General features: G+C 35.3%; 1 protein-coding gene across 1 annotated transcript; it reads right to left on the bottom strand.

Annotated features, from left to right (window-relative positions):
* Positions 1–1,492: 1,492 nt before the first annotated feature.
* LOC134259233 (uncharacterized) lies at positions 1,493–16,462 on the bottom strand. Its single transcript, XM_062741834.1, has 5 exons — positions 15,727–16,462; positions 15,341–15,547; positions 11,283–11,388; positions 1,817–1,943; positions 1,493–1,592 (listed from the first exon to the last, which is right to left on the bottom strand). Exons 1-5 carry the CDS (start codon positions 15,955–15,957, stop codon positions 1,493–1,495), a joined length of 771 nt encoding a protein of 256 aa, XP_062597818.1. The 5' UTR covers positions 15,958–16,462.
* Positions 16,463–16,669: the final 207 nt, after the last annotated feature.

The following is a 16,669-nucleotide window of genomic DNA, read 5'->3' as shown; positions in this document are numbered from 1 at the left end:
TGGAACTTTCATATTGTTTTTGATTTTGTTTGCCTTGAAATACTGTTCAAGTCTTTCAACATATGAAGTCCATGTTTCAATACTGTCGTTGAACGGGTCGAATTTTTCCAATGTAGCATGTCATAATGATGTATCAACTGTTAATCACAGAAACTTAGCAATTTCAAACGAAATTTTCCATGGAATTATCAGTTATATTTTAAAACATCCTCGTCGCCAATTTGTTGTGTATGAATTAATACAAACACGTCTGTTCACATTGACTACATTTTATTAAGTGATATACATTAACATGCGTTAGCTACAACTCTAGAAATTCTCAGACTATCAAATAACAAGTTCTGCAGAGCCAGCGCTTTCAATATAAACAATTTAAGGTTAATCATATTGTACCACTTTAGAGAACTGAAGCAAATTTCGTAAAAATGTTATTGTTGTTTGTTTATTGCTAAAGAATTCGATAATTTTTCAATAAGTAGGAGAAGTCGCCATTCCCATGACGGTGCGATGGAGAGCTGCAAATTTTGTCCCATTCGGACCTTTTTTATTAATTTGGTGTCAGCCTCAGTTGCCCCAAAATCACTTTGTGCAAGTCTCGAAAAGTTACTTATGATTTGCTATGGATTAAAGGAAGTTGTCTTTAGAAAAATTTCCCTTTCCATCCTTATTCTGCATCTAAATGAAAAAAAAAACGTTATCAAATTAGTTAAGTATAATATAAAACGTGTCTGTAGTAGGAAATATTTGTACCACATAAATGTACATATTGCAACAGTAACTAAAACATACTAAGGAAAAGATTCAATGACCTTCTTTGATTCAAACATTTTGTTTTCCAGTGTTTTTAAATGCTTCTAGTGAGTAAGGCACCTATATTATATGAATGTTTTTTTTTTAAACATATAATATAAGTAATGGAAGACAGGGTTAACAGATAGATAAACATTCAGCTCATGAACTTTCAAAGCTGGCCTTAATTTGTTAGTTTGGTTGTTGAGTTGCAACTTCATTTGACAATTACAATTGCGGTTTGCATCTGAAAAAAGCAGTGTCGTCATGTTCTGTGTGACATTAATTTTCTTGATTACTCCGCCCTTCGTTAATTATTATTCGATCATCCTACAAACAGAAATGAACAACTGCAAATGTTATGATGTACAGTTACTTGACTTGTACATTTATGTGAAAATGCTGCCTCAAATTATTACCTGCTTAATGTATAAGATTTTGTTTTGTATGATAAAACAGACTTGTAAAAAAGGTTACTAGTACTACCACGATGCTCTTCCTACTTTCAAATAAATGAACTTTTTTATGGAATATGATTTTTGTGCTTTAGATGCTATGATACGTTGATTTTGCGAAATTCCGGTCTCGTGGTGATGCAGTGGGGATGTCCACAGCAGATGTTTGTCCGTGAATCAGAGAAAACCGTACATCTCCTACAACAACACCATGAGGCAACAGTTGTCCGAACAAAATTGACTAGTTTCTAGGTGGCACAGTGCCAGTACGTCAGGAAGCAGTGTCGCCGCAACTGATACCGATACTCTGGCACGCAGCTCCGTCTCTGGCATTGAGATAATGACGTTCTGAAATAACAATTTTATAATTTTCAATGAATGAATAATAACTATTATAATAATGAAAGGAATGCATCAAGTGTGAAATGTAGTTGTACGTCCTCTGGTCTTGTATAATTAATGTGTACCTGCAAACTCACGGCATGAGCCTGATGCTGGTCTCTGTTATTTTCTGGCCTTGCTCTTTCCTCCAGCCTTTGATTCAGGGGAAACTCCTATTGCATTTGTGGAACCTGGGTTGTGGAGGGTTTTCCTTCTGCTTCCTAAAACTGGCAGTTTGCATTCCTACAGCCCACCCTCCTGCATACAGAACTTTTGCACTGTCCTCTATTTTGGCATGCACAACGCATTTCGTTTTAGCTACAACGATACTGTCGTTATATAGGTAATGTATACATAAAATAGTGTAAAAAAGGGAATGAAGGATACATAAAATATTGTTAGCCCCATTCCTTACTAAAAGAAAAAAGAGGAAAACACATTATGTATATTAAAGTTGAATTTTACTAAAATAATTTTTTAAAAATAATAGCTATTAAAAGTGACATGTATGAAGACAAGACCCCTATAAAATCCGTCATTTGCAATGTACTTTCACTTTCTTTTTGGACAGAATAAACAGGGAAAACATCTTTTCAGAGGCTATCCAAGTTCAACTTGCCCTTCATTGATAAAAATATTTTGTTTCTGCGATGATGGTTTTCACCAAGACTAATTCGTCGTCATATTGTATTCCTTGTCCCACTCTAACAATTCGTCGTCATTTTGTATTCCTTGTCCCACTCTATTAATTCGTCGTCATATTGTATTCCTTGTCTCACTCTAACAATTAATTCGTCGTTATATTGTATTTCTTCCCCATGGGGATCCGGGTTAGAATAGGTCCTCAGTACCCCCTTGCTTGTCGTATAAGGCGACTAAATGGGGCGGTCCTTCCGATGAGACGGTAGAAACCGAGGCCCCGTGTCACAGCAGCTGTGGCACAATAAAGATCCCTCCCTGCTCAAAGGCCGAATATAGGCCTAAATTTGAAGCCCTTCAGCGGCAATGGCGACGTCTTCATATCAGTGAAATATTCTGGAGAGGGACGTTCAACAGTATACAATCAATCAATATCCAAAGTAATTTTCAGTAAAGCCACTGCTTGATATTCTTAGTTTTTCTAAAGAGACTCTGATACCCACCGAAGAACGCAGATTTAGAAGTTCATACCCTCGACAATTTTCTAACTGCGAAATTCTTCTCGCGAATGTCCTTGATAGAGACAGGGTTGTCATTTTAGGATAATGTAAAAATTGTTTAAAAAGAGGAAACTGTAAGCAGATAAATAGATTTTTAAAGTGAAAATACGGCGCATCTCTTCAAAAAGACTTTTTAGGTCACCTGAGTAAACTCGTGACCTATTGCTTTCTGTTTTTGACCTTCGTCGTCCGTCGTGTATAAACTGGATGCCAAGGGTTCCAAAAGTGAAAACATTTGAAATGAAAACATTTTAAAATTTATCAAAGTACGAATGTATGGAAAAACTTTTCATTGGTAGTTAACAAAACTCTCGTGATGAACGACTGTTTAGAACTCTGTGAAATTATATCTTTACTTTTTTTCCAACTACCATGCAAGTTTTTAAAGGAAACTTTTGTAATGTAAAGCATATTATTTGTAAGTTATTTCTGTAATTTTTAGAGTTTTTGTGTATCGTACAAAGTCAGTAATTATTTTATAAAGTTTTAAGTCGGAAAGGTTTTGAGAATTGATTAACTGTGTCAGATGTCCTAAAGGGTCTGTTGAACACCAGGCACCCATGGTCCTTGCATCCATCGTAACGGAAGTGATGGGAAGCAAGGGGAGGTAATATATAATACAAAGTCTTGCCGTCATGTTTTTTGTTCGCTTCTGATGGGCTGATCCTTCCACTTCTGAAATGCAGTGCTTTTTGGGGCCCTACAAACTTTCCTAATGATGCATGCTAGAAACTGCAATTATTGTGACATATTTGCCTTTGGAGAGTGGAGTGGAGGGTGAGGGATTATGTTCTAGCTGAGCAAGCTTCCTTCACCTCCTTTTCATTTCTATGCTTGTGTAAAAGATAAATTTGTATATTCGTCACCAATTTATTACAAAACATACAAGAATGCACGGCATCATAAAGTCTACCATGTTTTGAATTGCTTGAATTCTGTTCATATTTCTTCGAATAAATCTTTGTATTTTTCTCATCCAAAATATATTTGTAAATTTGAAAATTGAAATTTGGAAAATTTGTCACCAATTGAGCATGTCTGGGACATTCTGGTCGTCGTTTAAGGGGTCCCAACCCTCTGCTATAAATTTCACTTTAAAAAATTTAAATTTTGTAATATTGATTTTCATAAACAACCATAACATTAGAGCCACATGGAAAATAATTTGAATTATTAAAGCGCTGGTTATTTTTTTTTCAGAAATGATTTTTATGTTAGGTCATGATATGAAGAAATTTAACACAGAGAACAGAAAGATGCATATTGAAATAACGAACAGTACTCAATCTCAACGTCCATTAAACAATATACAAAATAATAGCAGAGTAAACACGGACCTCCGAAACATCAGAGGTGGGATCAGGTGCCATGGAGGAGTCTGCATCCCCTGCCGACCGGTCACACCCGCCGTGTGCTCGATGTCATAATCAGGAAATAACGGAAAAAATCCGTCGTCAATTCAGTGTATAAATGATGGACTTACAATTGGTATGAAAAACGTCAGTCAGCATTTCATTCAATGATTAATTGAATTTACTGACAAGGTCATTGTATCGACCATAGAATTTACGAAATGATGAATTTAAACGAGACTGTTGATATTCTTGTTTCATCAACTTGCTTGTCAATAATTTACCTCGTTTAAGAAATTCTTTATACGTAGAGCATGCTCTTGCGTATCGAATCAACTGAGATTAACGATTTATCATCACAAAATTCAACTTAATATATGAGGTGCATATGAAAATAATACTTAGTATCATACCTATTAAAATCATGTGAGAAAAAATGATGAAGCGATGCTTCCTAAGTCAGAAAATCACAATGTTGTATGTGGTTGTAAGAAAAAAATACATCTGTAAGGAGGAGTTATCTTTTCTTCTAAATATTTATTCATGTAAATAAATAATTCACACTAATACAAATGCTGTTTTAGGTACTTGAAACATTAAAGCATTTTTTAAATGGTCCTATAAAAGAAACAACTTATTCAATTCATAAGGCTTTTGATGTCGGATTTAAATTTTTTATTGTTGAATAAAATAAAACAATTTCAAAGAAATTGGCAAAAGAAATAGAAAGTATTGTTTCCAACTCATGTAAGATTTCATCGAATTGACTACTCAGAAATTTCGATTGGGAAACTCTGATTAAGAAAACTGTGAATAGTATTAATAGTTTTGTTCTTTGAAAGTTATCTCTCATAGCTTGAACATTTACGTCCCTGAGTTTGACCCACATTGTCTCATTACGTGGCCATTCTTACCACAGTAGCAACATTGAAAATTCTTCCTGCGGTTTTGTGCATTGTCACTCCGGTTTGTATCTGCTTTGAAATGAGTGCGAGAATCTAAGAACTCTGTCAACTTTGCAAACTCTTTTGATATTTGATGACTGACTTTCTTTAAAGGATTTTTCGATCGTCATGTGTTTACCTAATATTTGTACCGCATGAATAGTGTTGACTTGTTGCAAACCTAAATCAGGGTACTTTGTGACTCTTCAAATGATTCATACTCAACAGCAATTGATATTGCTTACTCTGGAGTTTTTGGATGATGAAATTGTACGTGCTTTTTAATTTCTTGAGTACCAAGCTCATACATGAATTGTCAATTGTGTAAATTACTTAAACATCGCAGGGATTCTAGGGAAAGCCAAATATCCCAATCTACGTAGAGCATACCCATAATCTGTCGTAGATTCATTTTTATCCTGCTTACGAATTCGAAATTCAGATCTAAAGGCGCATTGTTGACCTTTGGGATAGAACATTATTTCTAAAGCGAGTTTGATTTCGTCATTATTTTTGACATAATTAAAGTTAAAATCGCCAAGTGAGCGTTTCCCCTCTATGACATGTACCAGACATTGGCACTTCCCGGAATTATTAATTCCATCTGTGTTTACTATTGTTATGTGTGATCTCTTTGCTTTTTGTTGCATTATTAAACAAATCTTTTCACCTATTAATAGATGTTTTGATTAATTGATTGTATACTTTTACGTCCTTCTCCAGAATATTTCACTGATATGGAGACGTCACCATTGCCGGTGAAGGGTTGCAAATATAAGCCCATGCTCGACACTTACGGCCAGTCAGCAAGAAAGGATCTTTTTCGTGCCACACCTGCTGTGACACGGGGTCTCGGTTTATAAGGTCTAATCCGAAAGACGGCACTATTTAGTCACCTTTACAACAAGCAAGGGAGTACTGAGGACTTATTCTTACCCGGATCCCTTATGGGGTTATCTTTTGTTTTGAGTTTTCCTTCAATTGCCTGTCGGAGAGATTTGGCTGGTCGGGGTGTGAGTATTGTAACTCTTTGAAAAATGTTCACCCTACTCCCCAATACTCCCTGTCTGTTTTATGATAGGAATTATAATTTTAAGCATCAAGTAAGTTTTAGAACAATGTCTACACATTCATCTAACACATATTTAAAAAATGAAGATATATTGAAAGACTTTCATTTTTAGATCACCTGAGTCACTCAGGTGACCTATTGCAATCTGTTTTTGTTTGTCGTGGTCCGTCGTACGTAGTTATTCGTTCGTCGTCAAACGGTCGTAAACTTTTGAACATTTTCAGCTTCTTCTCTGCAACCACTCAACCAATTTCAACCAAATTTGGCACAAAGCATCTATGGGTGAAGGGGAACAAAAATAGTGAATTACAGGATCCCAGCCCCCTGGGGTCTGGGGGGTGGGGCCAAAACCACTAAAATTAATGCAATCTTTAAAAATCTTCTTCTTTACTCCTGGACATCAAACTGTTTGCATGATTGTAATCAGCATTGAGTCCTCTACCAAAACTGTGATATTCATGGCCCTGAGGTCAGGGGTTCTTGTGCTAGGGCGGGGCTAAATAAGTTTATAGTGAAAATGCATTATTTCTTTGAAAATCTTCTTCTCTGCTCCTGAATATTAAATAAACTAAGTAAAGAGTTATGATGAGCAAGAGTGCTTCTACCAAAATTGTGAATTTTATGGCCCCAGGGTAAGGGGTTCTGGTGTCAGGGCGGGCTTGCTCCTGTATATTAAATAAACTAAGTAAAAAGTAATGATGAGCAAGAGTGCCTCTACCAAAAATTGTGAATTTTATGGCCCCAGGGGCAGGGGTTCTGGTGTCAAGGCGGGCTTTTCTGATTTTATAGAGAAAATACATGAATTCTTTTAAAATATTCTTCTCTGCTCCTGGGTATTAAATAAACTAACGAAGTAAAGAGTTATGATGAGCAAGAGTGCCTCTACCAAAACTGTGAATTTTTTTATGGCTCCAGGGTCAGGGGTTCTGGTGTCAGGGCGGGGCTGTATTAATCATATAATGAAATATCATGAACTCTTTGAAAATCTTCTTCTCTGCTCCTATGTTTTATATAAACTAACTAAGGACATAATTACGATGAGCAAGAGTGCCTCTAGCAAAATTGTGAATTTTGTAGCCTCAGGGTCAGGGATTCTGGTGTAAGGGCGGGGCTGTATTGATTATACATGTAAAGAGAAAAGACATTAAATCTTTGAATATTTTCTTCTTTGCTCGTAGGTTTTAAGATGAACTACGTAGTTATGAGCAATCCCTAATCTTCAAGAATTGTAAATTTCAAGGCCACAGGGTCAGTTGTACCATAGAGGGGGACGGGGGACTATACTAATATACTGAAAATAAATGAATTGTTTAAAATGTGATCCTTGGTATTAATCAAATATTTTTGAAAAGCAAGGATACCTTTCCAAAATAGTGCAATGTGTGGATCTAGGCTTAAGAGTCAAGGGTTTATGTGTGGTAGGTGCACTACTTATTATAGCTGAATATTACTGATTAGTTGAAATGCATTTTCTGTTCCCCTACCCTGCCTATGGGCATAAAGTAAACAAACTAAGGAACTGCTAAATGTATAGTTATGATCACCAAATTGTAAATGCTATAGCATCTGGCTTAAAATATGGATCAAATTCAATCAATGGAAAGAAGTTGAATAATCTTCAGGTGACCTATAAAGCCCATGGGCCTCTTGTTAAAGTTTAAGTCCGTCGGATGGGACATTAAATGGTGCCCCGTGTCAGGGATAACAACCCCTTGGCACGCCAACGACCGTTTCTCTGGAGTTCGCAAAAGTTTAGGCTCATTGGGACCGCCAGAGAAACCAAACCAAAAACTTTCACAAAACCTTTCAATAAACAAACTTGTCCGCCGAAATATGGCTGAAATATTGCCGCCTCGGCGTTAAACAATATAAATCAATCAATCAACCCATATCCTTCTCCTCCATTACCTCTCTGTACCTTACTTGCAACTCATAAAATTGTATTGTAAGGGAAAGAATTATTGAAATAAATAACTTAATTATTATGCCCCCTTTCGAAGGGCATATTGCTGCTGTCAGTCATTCGGTCAGTCTGTCGGTCCATTTAGTTTCCGTTCATTTTCTTCATAACCGTTGCACATAATGAAATCAAATTTGATATACAGATATATCACATGAATATCTAGGCCAAGTTCTGTTTTCGGTACGAATGCACCATTTTTGACAGAGTTAGGCCCCTTGGACTTGGAAAAAATTTAATTATTATTTGCAGTTTCGATTCATTTTCATTGCAACCGTTGCACATGATATAATCAAATTTTGTATACAGATATACCACATAAATATCTAGGTCAAGTTCCGTTTTTGGTACGATCGCACCATTTTTGACAGAGTTTTGCCCCTTGGACTTACAAAGAGATTTCAATTTGAGGGAGGGGGATATAAGTGTTTTAAAAACATCTCTTGTATTTCTCTTGTATTTCTTAATTGATTGATGATTATAAAGGCTAATTAATGGTACACGATGAAGCTTTGAAAATATTCTTTTATTCACTTAAATATTTTATTTCGATGATCAATTATATGTAAAAATAGATTTAACAATGACTGTCATGTAATACTCTTTTTTGGTATAGCCATCTTCATGTTTGGATTGACGTGTGGAAAAGGCTGTGGTGAAACTTCGGAGACTAAGATGACCCTCCAACAACAAACCATAAAACCACTTCAACAGCTCAAAGTCAAATGCTATGGTAGGGTTTTTGGAGAAGATGGCCAGAGTTGGTGACGCACCAGTGTAACAACCTCTGGTTCACATCGGCGAAAAAGAATTGTCCTCTTGTGTTGTCGGCCTTCATCAGACCTGCCTACCCTTTTCATTACAAGGGTGTAATTTCTGTAAATTTTGGCGGAATTTCAGAGGTAAAAGTGTAATCAATTATGTTTTCCCATTTTGTTATTATACTATAATACTTTCTTTCAAAACGACCGAAATTGTACACTACTTAACAAAGCTGCCATAATGTTTCTTTTTCGAATAATCTACAATCAAAGAAAGTGTAATGAAATACTAGTATCCTATATTAAACTCAAATCAACCGCACACTCTGATGCATTTGGTCAATTTGTATCAAATTCCTTAATTGAAGGCTTTCGTTTGCATGTTTACACAAATTGCACATAATAACACTGTATTTTATTCTTTTTCATACTCGCATTTCTCTATCTTGCTCAAAGCAATGTTAAAATAAACCAAAATCGAGCATAGAAATGACTGTATGAAGGATATGGAAATAACGAACAGTATTCAATCTCAACGTCCATTAAACAAATATACAAAATAAGAGCAGAGCAAACACGGACCTCCGAAACATCAGAGGTGGGATCAGGTGCCATGGAGGAGTCTGCATCCCCTGCCGACCGGTCACACCCGCCGTGTGCTCGTTGTCATAATCAGGAAACAACGGAAAAAATCCGTGGTCAATTCAGTGTATAAATAATGGACTAACAATTGGTATGAAAAACGTCAGTCAGCATTTCATTCAATGATAAATTGTATTTGCTGACAAGGTCATTGTATCGACCATAGAATTTACGAAATGATGACTTTAAACGAGACTGTTGATATTCTTGTTTCATCAACTTGCTTGTCAATAATTTACCTCGTTTAAGAAATTGTTCATACGTAGAGCATGCTCTTGCGTATCGAATCAACTGAGATATAAATACTCCGTATGCAGGTGATGAAGGTATATTGCTGCATAAGTAAGGGAAGTTGACGATAGAAAAGTTAAAGACATCACGTTTATCATATAGCTTGGTTGTTAGATTACCATTAGTGTCTTTTTCAAGTAAAATATCCAAGTATGAAGCAGAAGTGTCGGACTCTGTGGTATCTTTTATCTCAAGCTCACCAGGATATATCGTGTCGACGTAGGAATGGAAATTATCATTATTAATTGACAATACGTCGTCGATATATCTAAATGTCGAGTTGAAGGCCACAGCAAGTGTTTTCTTCTTTTCACGCAAAAGATTTTGCATAAATTCTGCTTCATATGAATATAAAAATAAGTCTGCTAATAACGGAGCGCAATTTGTACCCATGGGAATTCCAATAGATTGTTGGAATACCTGGTCTCCAAAAACCACATAGATATTGTCAATCAGAAACTCAAGCATCTTCTTGATGTCAACTTCAGAGTACTTATGTGTGCAATCAGAATCTGTTTTAACAAAATTATTTTTCAAATGACCAATGACGAGGTAAGTAAACTTACGAGTTCCATTTTTGTTGAAGAAGCAGCTGTCAATGATATCAAAAAGCCTGGATTTTAATTTGTCGTGGGGAATTGTTGTGTATAAAGTTGAAAAGTCGTAAGTTTTTATGCTGTTGATTTTTGTAAAGTCTTGTGATTTCAAATTGTCTAAAAGTTCTTTAGAATTTTTAAGTATCCACATCTGATTTACACCACTTCTTGAATATATAGTTGTACAGTACTCTTGAAGTTTTTCCTTCACTACTGTCAATATTTTAGTGAGAAGTAACGAAAGAGGCTTGGTTGAACATTTACTGGAACCTGCAATGTATCTTTGTTTGTAAGGATTCTTATGAAGTTTCGGAATCCAATATATATAAGGTAGTTCAAATTCATTTTGGCTCTGTGGAATATTAAAAGTATTCAAAACTGACAGGTGATTTTGAAGAATGTATTTATTGCAATATCGTTTATTAGTTAACGTACAATGTAAGTAGTGCCTTCCTGTCTTTTTCCGAATCTTCGCCATACCAGTTTACATATAACTACTTGGTATATTACGTACGTTATAGAACTCGTCCTCTTTTTATTACTTTTACTAGAACTCCTCATTTAATTTCTGCAGGTCGTACTTTGACTTTAAATTTAGACTTTCATAATGGATTTTAAACTAAAATATCAAAAGCGTAATATTAATATAAGGGGCGTAATAGCGTAATTTTGTGGTCAAAAGCGGAAGAATTACGCCAAAAGCGGAAGGGTAGGCAGGTCTGCTTCATTAAAGTAGTAAATGTTGTGAGTTCAATGCAGAACAATGAAAAAGTATGCACCAATAAAATCATTAACTGGGACTTCATTATTATAATTATAATTATTCTTAAAGGGAATTACCTAAAAAAAATTCGCCACAGCCAAAGTTTTTGAGTAGAGACAGTCGCATTCCTGAGACTCTCTTCCAGGTAGGACTCTTGCAGTCGTATCCGAGATAGGTCTCATTCTGAGGATGAATAAAGAAAATATTCAGTTAAATAATGAACTTTTCCTAGTGATTTGCCAATATAAACTGATTGATGTAAGATACATTATATGTGGTTCTATACATTGGTATTTGATTGTGTAAAAATGTACCACCTTTTCGGTGTTTAAAATATAAAACCCATATACGGGTTTTTAAATTGTAAAACAGTATCAGCCGGAAATACGCCTCCGTATGATTTATGAATAAAATGATCTTCTGGCATTGCCTTCTGTAACTGCTTGTCATCCAATACTTGGTATCGATCTTACGCGCAGCGTTTATCCTTAAAACGGAAGGAAAATGCGCATAATTTCGTTTACAAAAACTTTTTTTTAGAATATCATTTTCAGTTTCAATTCTTTAGTAAACTTAGGTGACCTATTGCTATCTGTTTTCGTCCGTCGTCGTTCGTCGTGCGTTAACATTTGAACATTTTCAGCTTCTTCTCTGCAACCACTGAACCAATTTCAACCAAATTTGGCACAAAGCATCTATAGGTGAAGGGGAACAAAAATTGTGAATTTCATGATCCCTGCCCCCCTGGGGCCTGAGGGGTGGGGCCAAAACCACTAAAATTAAGGCAATCTTTAAAAATCTTCTTCTTTACTCCTGGACATTAAGCAATCGAACTGTTTGCATGATTGTAATCAGCAATGAGTCCTCTAACAAAATTGTGAAATTCATGGCCCTGGGGTCAGGGGTTCTAGTGCTAGGGCGGTGCTAAATAAGTAGGTAGTGAAAATGCATTATTTCTTTGAAAATCTTCTTCTCTGCTCCTGGGTATTAAATAAACTAACTAAGTACATAGTTATGATGAGCAAGAGTGCCTCTATCAAAATTGTGAATTTTATGGCCCCAGGGTCAGGGGTTCTTGTTTTAGGGTGGGGCTTTAATGATTATATAGTGAATTGCATGAATTCTTTGAACATCTTATCCTTTGCTCCTGGTTAATATGCTAATGATCTAATTACATATTTAAGGCCAGGATTTGTTTTATTTTTAGTTGTACAAAGCCTCCGCTCAAGGTTTTGAATTTTAAGAAAAAAAATAAAATAATTTTTTTCCTTTCCGATGTCAAATATGAGTCGGGATCGAGATTTCAAATTTACGAACTCGTCCTTCCGGTTTAAAGATGAAACGGCGGGTAAAAAAAGCTAAGTGTAAAATTCACCGATACGAGTGCCATTCAAAACGTTTTGTCGTTCAACGGACAAATAAAATGCTGAAGACTTTGTTGCACAATGACATGCTGGTGAGATAATTATGTATTCGTTTCAAAAGTATCTGTCTGTAAATCATTTTCCTCCCCCAGGTTTTAAACTGCCCGTGGTAGCTATTGCATATTGCCAGCGACATTGTTTAGGTCTCTGTTATAGCTTACAGTCTAAGCATCATTCTTCAGAAAAGGGTTGCTTATGCATCAGATGTAATGAATAAAACTATGGGAGAAGTTAAGTCCACTTGAGGAAGAAATGAACAATAAGTAACTGAAGAAATAAAAAAAAATTCAACTATTGAAAGGCAAGAATATACAAATATATACAGGCATGTAGTATCATTTGTATCAGCCAGAGTAATTATTTTACACTTAATTGAGAAAACGTTCCCCCTACTCCCCAATACTGCCTGTCTGTTTTATGATAATAATAATAATTTTAGGCATCAGGTAAATTTTAGAACAATGTCTACACATTCATCTAACACATATTAAAAAAAAATGAAGATAAATTGAAAGACTTTTAAAGAATTGATTTTTAAAACATATTTTGACCAACACCACAAAATTTATATAACTGGCCCAAACTGGCAGATGATGAAATAAGCAATTAAAAGTTCTTCTTTCCTATTTGAAAGCATTATGTGTCCAGTGGTAAGGAGCCTATTAGAATAGCATAAAAAAAAGAATGTACAAATGTTAATGATTGATTTATCAATTTTTTTTTAATTTCCTTCTCCTTTGGGACTTTTTTTAATTCTCATGTTTTTAACTAAACCTAAACATAAAAAAATGCTGGCCTTATAATGAAGAGTCAGAGGGGCCTCTTTCAAAAATAGATAATTTCAGGGCGACTGGGTCAGGGGTACCATGGGGGTACTTTGACAAAAAATAAATTAATATTTTGAAATATGCCCTTTGATAAGCAATGGTGCCTCTTTCAAAATTTGTGAATTTCATGGCTTGTGGATTAAAACAAGAACCAAATACAATCGCTGGAAAGTTGTTACATGATACTCAGTTGACCTATAAGGCCCGTGGGCCTCTTGTTTTGTATCATAATTGGTATCAAAATAATTGACTTTTTACGATGAATCATAATTTTTAATTTGTTATATGCTTGCGTTAAATTTAATTTTTTTTTTTAAATAATTGATCATTAATATCTGTTAGTTTACGTTGTGTTTGTATAGTTTCCTGTTAGTTAACTGGGGACGGGGGGACACCTAATTAAGGTCTATTGTCTGATCAGTCAGTTTACTGTACACTGATCATCTGTTAATCTTACCCCGTTTCTCAATGTGTATACATCTGGTCGGATGTCATGTTTAGTCTGATCGGCCGTTCCTCTGAAAATCGATTTTGAAATAACATTCACGCAGTACTGTTAAGGCTACCCGGAGCTTAAAATGCATTTAAAACGTAACACTGCATTGCCAAGTTAATTTTTAGTTTTATTTTTAAGTTATCTACTTCAGTGCGCCTAAATATATAAACATATTTGTTCCGATGTCACATTGTGATCTTGTTGATCACGTGACGGTCATTACCGGCCGCCAGGAGGCGGTCGGTTATATGATATGAAAGTTTTAAGTCGCTGTGCGTTTCTGCGGAGTTTACAATTTAAATAAAAATATTCAACATTCATCATGTTCATATCGCTGGCGAGTCAATATTAAACAAAGATTGTCTAAATGTTTAGAAAAAGCACATTAATCGTAAAATTAAAGTTTTATAAATAATGGGGTTAATATTTCATCCAATCCTGATTGACAAACTCTGATATAACTGTCAAAGTGCGGAGGAAATTGGTATGAGTCTTAAGCATAGTCTATTTAACAAAGACCGCGTTGTAAATCAACAATTTTACTTTCTCTTTTAAAAACAGGATCTGCTGTATTTATTTGAAATGAAGTGTATAATCAAACATTTCCTATAGATGTTTTTCAAAAATATGATGAAATATCGATTTCTTACAAGCAAAGAATATTACGACATGTTCGTCCAGGATACTTGGATAGAGCGCGTTTTACAATGTGCCAAACACTTTCCCGCCACATTTCAACACTAAAACAAAGAGATTGAATGAAAGAGAAGTAATGTAGTGGAGGATCTAGAAGGAGTTCGGGGGGGGGGGGGGGGGAGTTAAAAACCACTTATAGAGAGAGCGAGGAGCCCCACATATTATATATTTGTTGCGTTTTTATTAAGGTAAAACTATAGATAAGTTTACACTTTAGTTTTGTACGTTTTATGTAAAAACTACTCAAACAGCAAACTCACAATTAATTAAGAGTTCGTTAAGTTGTACCAAACTGAGTACAGAGACGCAGAGGACTATGCATAGTTTATGTTGCATATACATGTAATATTGTCGCATGCATTTTTTTTTCGTGTCACGAGGATATTTTAACAGAAAAATATAAGAAATTTAAAAAAAAACAGCGAATTTCAGTTTCTAAAATAATTTAAACAGTTACCGGTATATAAAATGGTTTGCGGCCGAATTTTGACGCTTGCGTCAATATGTTTCTTGTTTCTTCTTATGCGTATCAATTTCTGCGTAATAATTTAATTTTTGAATTTGTGAATTTTGCAGTGGTTATCTTAGACTCTTTACTAAAACTGTACGGATTTTATTGTTTTTATTTGTTGTAATTACTATTGTTTTTTCAGAACTAAAACAAGTTAAAATCGTATGAGTAAGTTATTTACCACAAATGTTGAGGGTGTGGAATTATAGATTCGTTGACCCTTGAACTCGTTTGCCGCCTTGATATTATAAATGAAGTATGTATGATTTGCAGTTATAAAGGACTGTTCTGCCCTCTCCCCCCAAAGGGTTAAGAGGGCAGAACGGCCCTCTAATGCTATTTGAACTTCTTTCCGCATGCTCGTGCTAGTTTTGGATACTTCTCCAATCTGCAAAATTGTAACGTGTGCAAAATTATGTAGTCGTTTATTTCAAAAGAGTTGGTCGTATATAAAACTTCAATGATAATTTTAACTGATTTTTTTTCGTTTTGCCGTGTAAATAATTTTTTTTAAATATTAAAAATATATATAAAATAGATATATAGTAAAAACATAAATGAACATACATGCTGGACAACAACGGGTCCTAGAGAAATTCTCTCGTACAATGCGACGGAGGCAGCCTCTGTCATTGTCAGAATTCTTGGTGTTAAAAACCCAGTCTTAGTTGCCTCTTCCTTCTCAATAATCTTCCAATTTGTATCCATGACCTTTTTATATAGATAGTTGTATTGTTTTTTTGTGTGTGAGGATGTGTGTGTAAGGGTGTGTGTGTGTGTAGCTGCTGTTAATTTCATGTATAGCACGATTCTACATATAATAATAACAACAGTATTTTGTATTTTTTTGTATAAATTCAAGATTTTTTTTCTCTTTTTATTACATGTAGGTACATTAGTTCAAATCTTAGATTGAACTATTCGCACTGCTTTTTAGGTCACCTGAGTAACTCAGGTGACCTATTGCTATCCGTTTTCGTCCGTCGTCGTGCGTCGTGTGTTAACATTTGAACATTTTCAGCTTCTTCTCTGAAACCACTGAACCAATTTCAACCAAATTTGGTATACAGCATCTATGGATGGAGGGGAACAAAAATTCTGAATTTCATGGTCCCCGCCTGGGGCCTGAAAGGTGGGGCCAAAACCACTAAATTTATTGCAATCTTTAAAAATCTTCTTCTTTACTCCTGTACATCAAGCAGGCAAACTGTTGGCATGAATGTAATGAGCATTGAGTCCTCTACCAAAATTGTGAAATTCATGGCCCCAGGGTCAGGGGTTCTAGTGCTAGGGCGGGACTCTATAGATTATATAGTGAAAATGCATTATTTCTTTGAAAATCTTCTTCTCTGCTCCTGGGTATTATATAAGCACATAGTTATGATGAGCAAGAGTGCCTCTTCAAGATTTGTGAATTTTATGGCCCCAGGGTCAGCGGTTCTGTTGTTAGGGCGGGGCTCTATAGATTACATAGTGAAAATGCATTTATTCTTTGAAAATCTTTTTCTCT

The sequence above is a fragment of the Saccostrea cucullata genome, unplaced genomic scaffold (genome assembly GCF_032062105.1).
Source record: "Saccostrea cucullata isolate Sc308-1 unplaced genomic scaffold, CSIRO_AGI_Scuc_v1 ctg2613, whole genome shotgun sequence".
Lineage (NCBI taxonomy): Eukaryota > Metazoa > Mollusca > Bivalvia > Ostreida > Ostreidae > Saccostrea > Saccostrea cuccullata.
Note: the sequence above shows the minus strand (reverse complement) of the source record. Positions and strands in the feature narration are given on the sequence as shown.

Coding starts and splice junctions, on each gene's coding strand:
- LOC134259233 (XM_062741834.1), bottom strand. CDS start 15,957: ATGAAATTAACAGCAGCTACACACACACACACCCTTACACACACATCC. Junction 1,944..11,282: donor CTGTGGCGAATTTTTTTTAG/GTAATTCCCTTT, acceptor GTATCGTTGTAG/CTAAAACGAAATGCGTTGTG. Junction 1,593..1,816: donor GAAAACCCTCCACAACCCAG/GTTCCACAAATG, acceptor TTGTTATTTCAG/AACGTCATTATCTCAATGCC.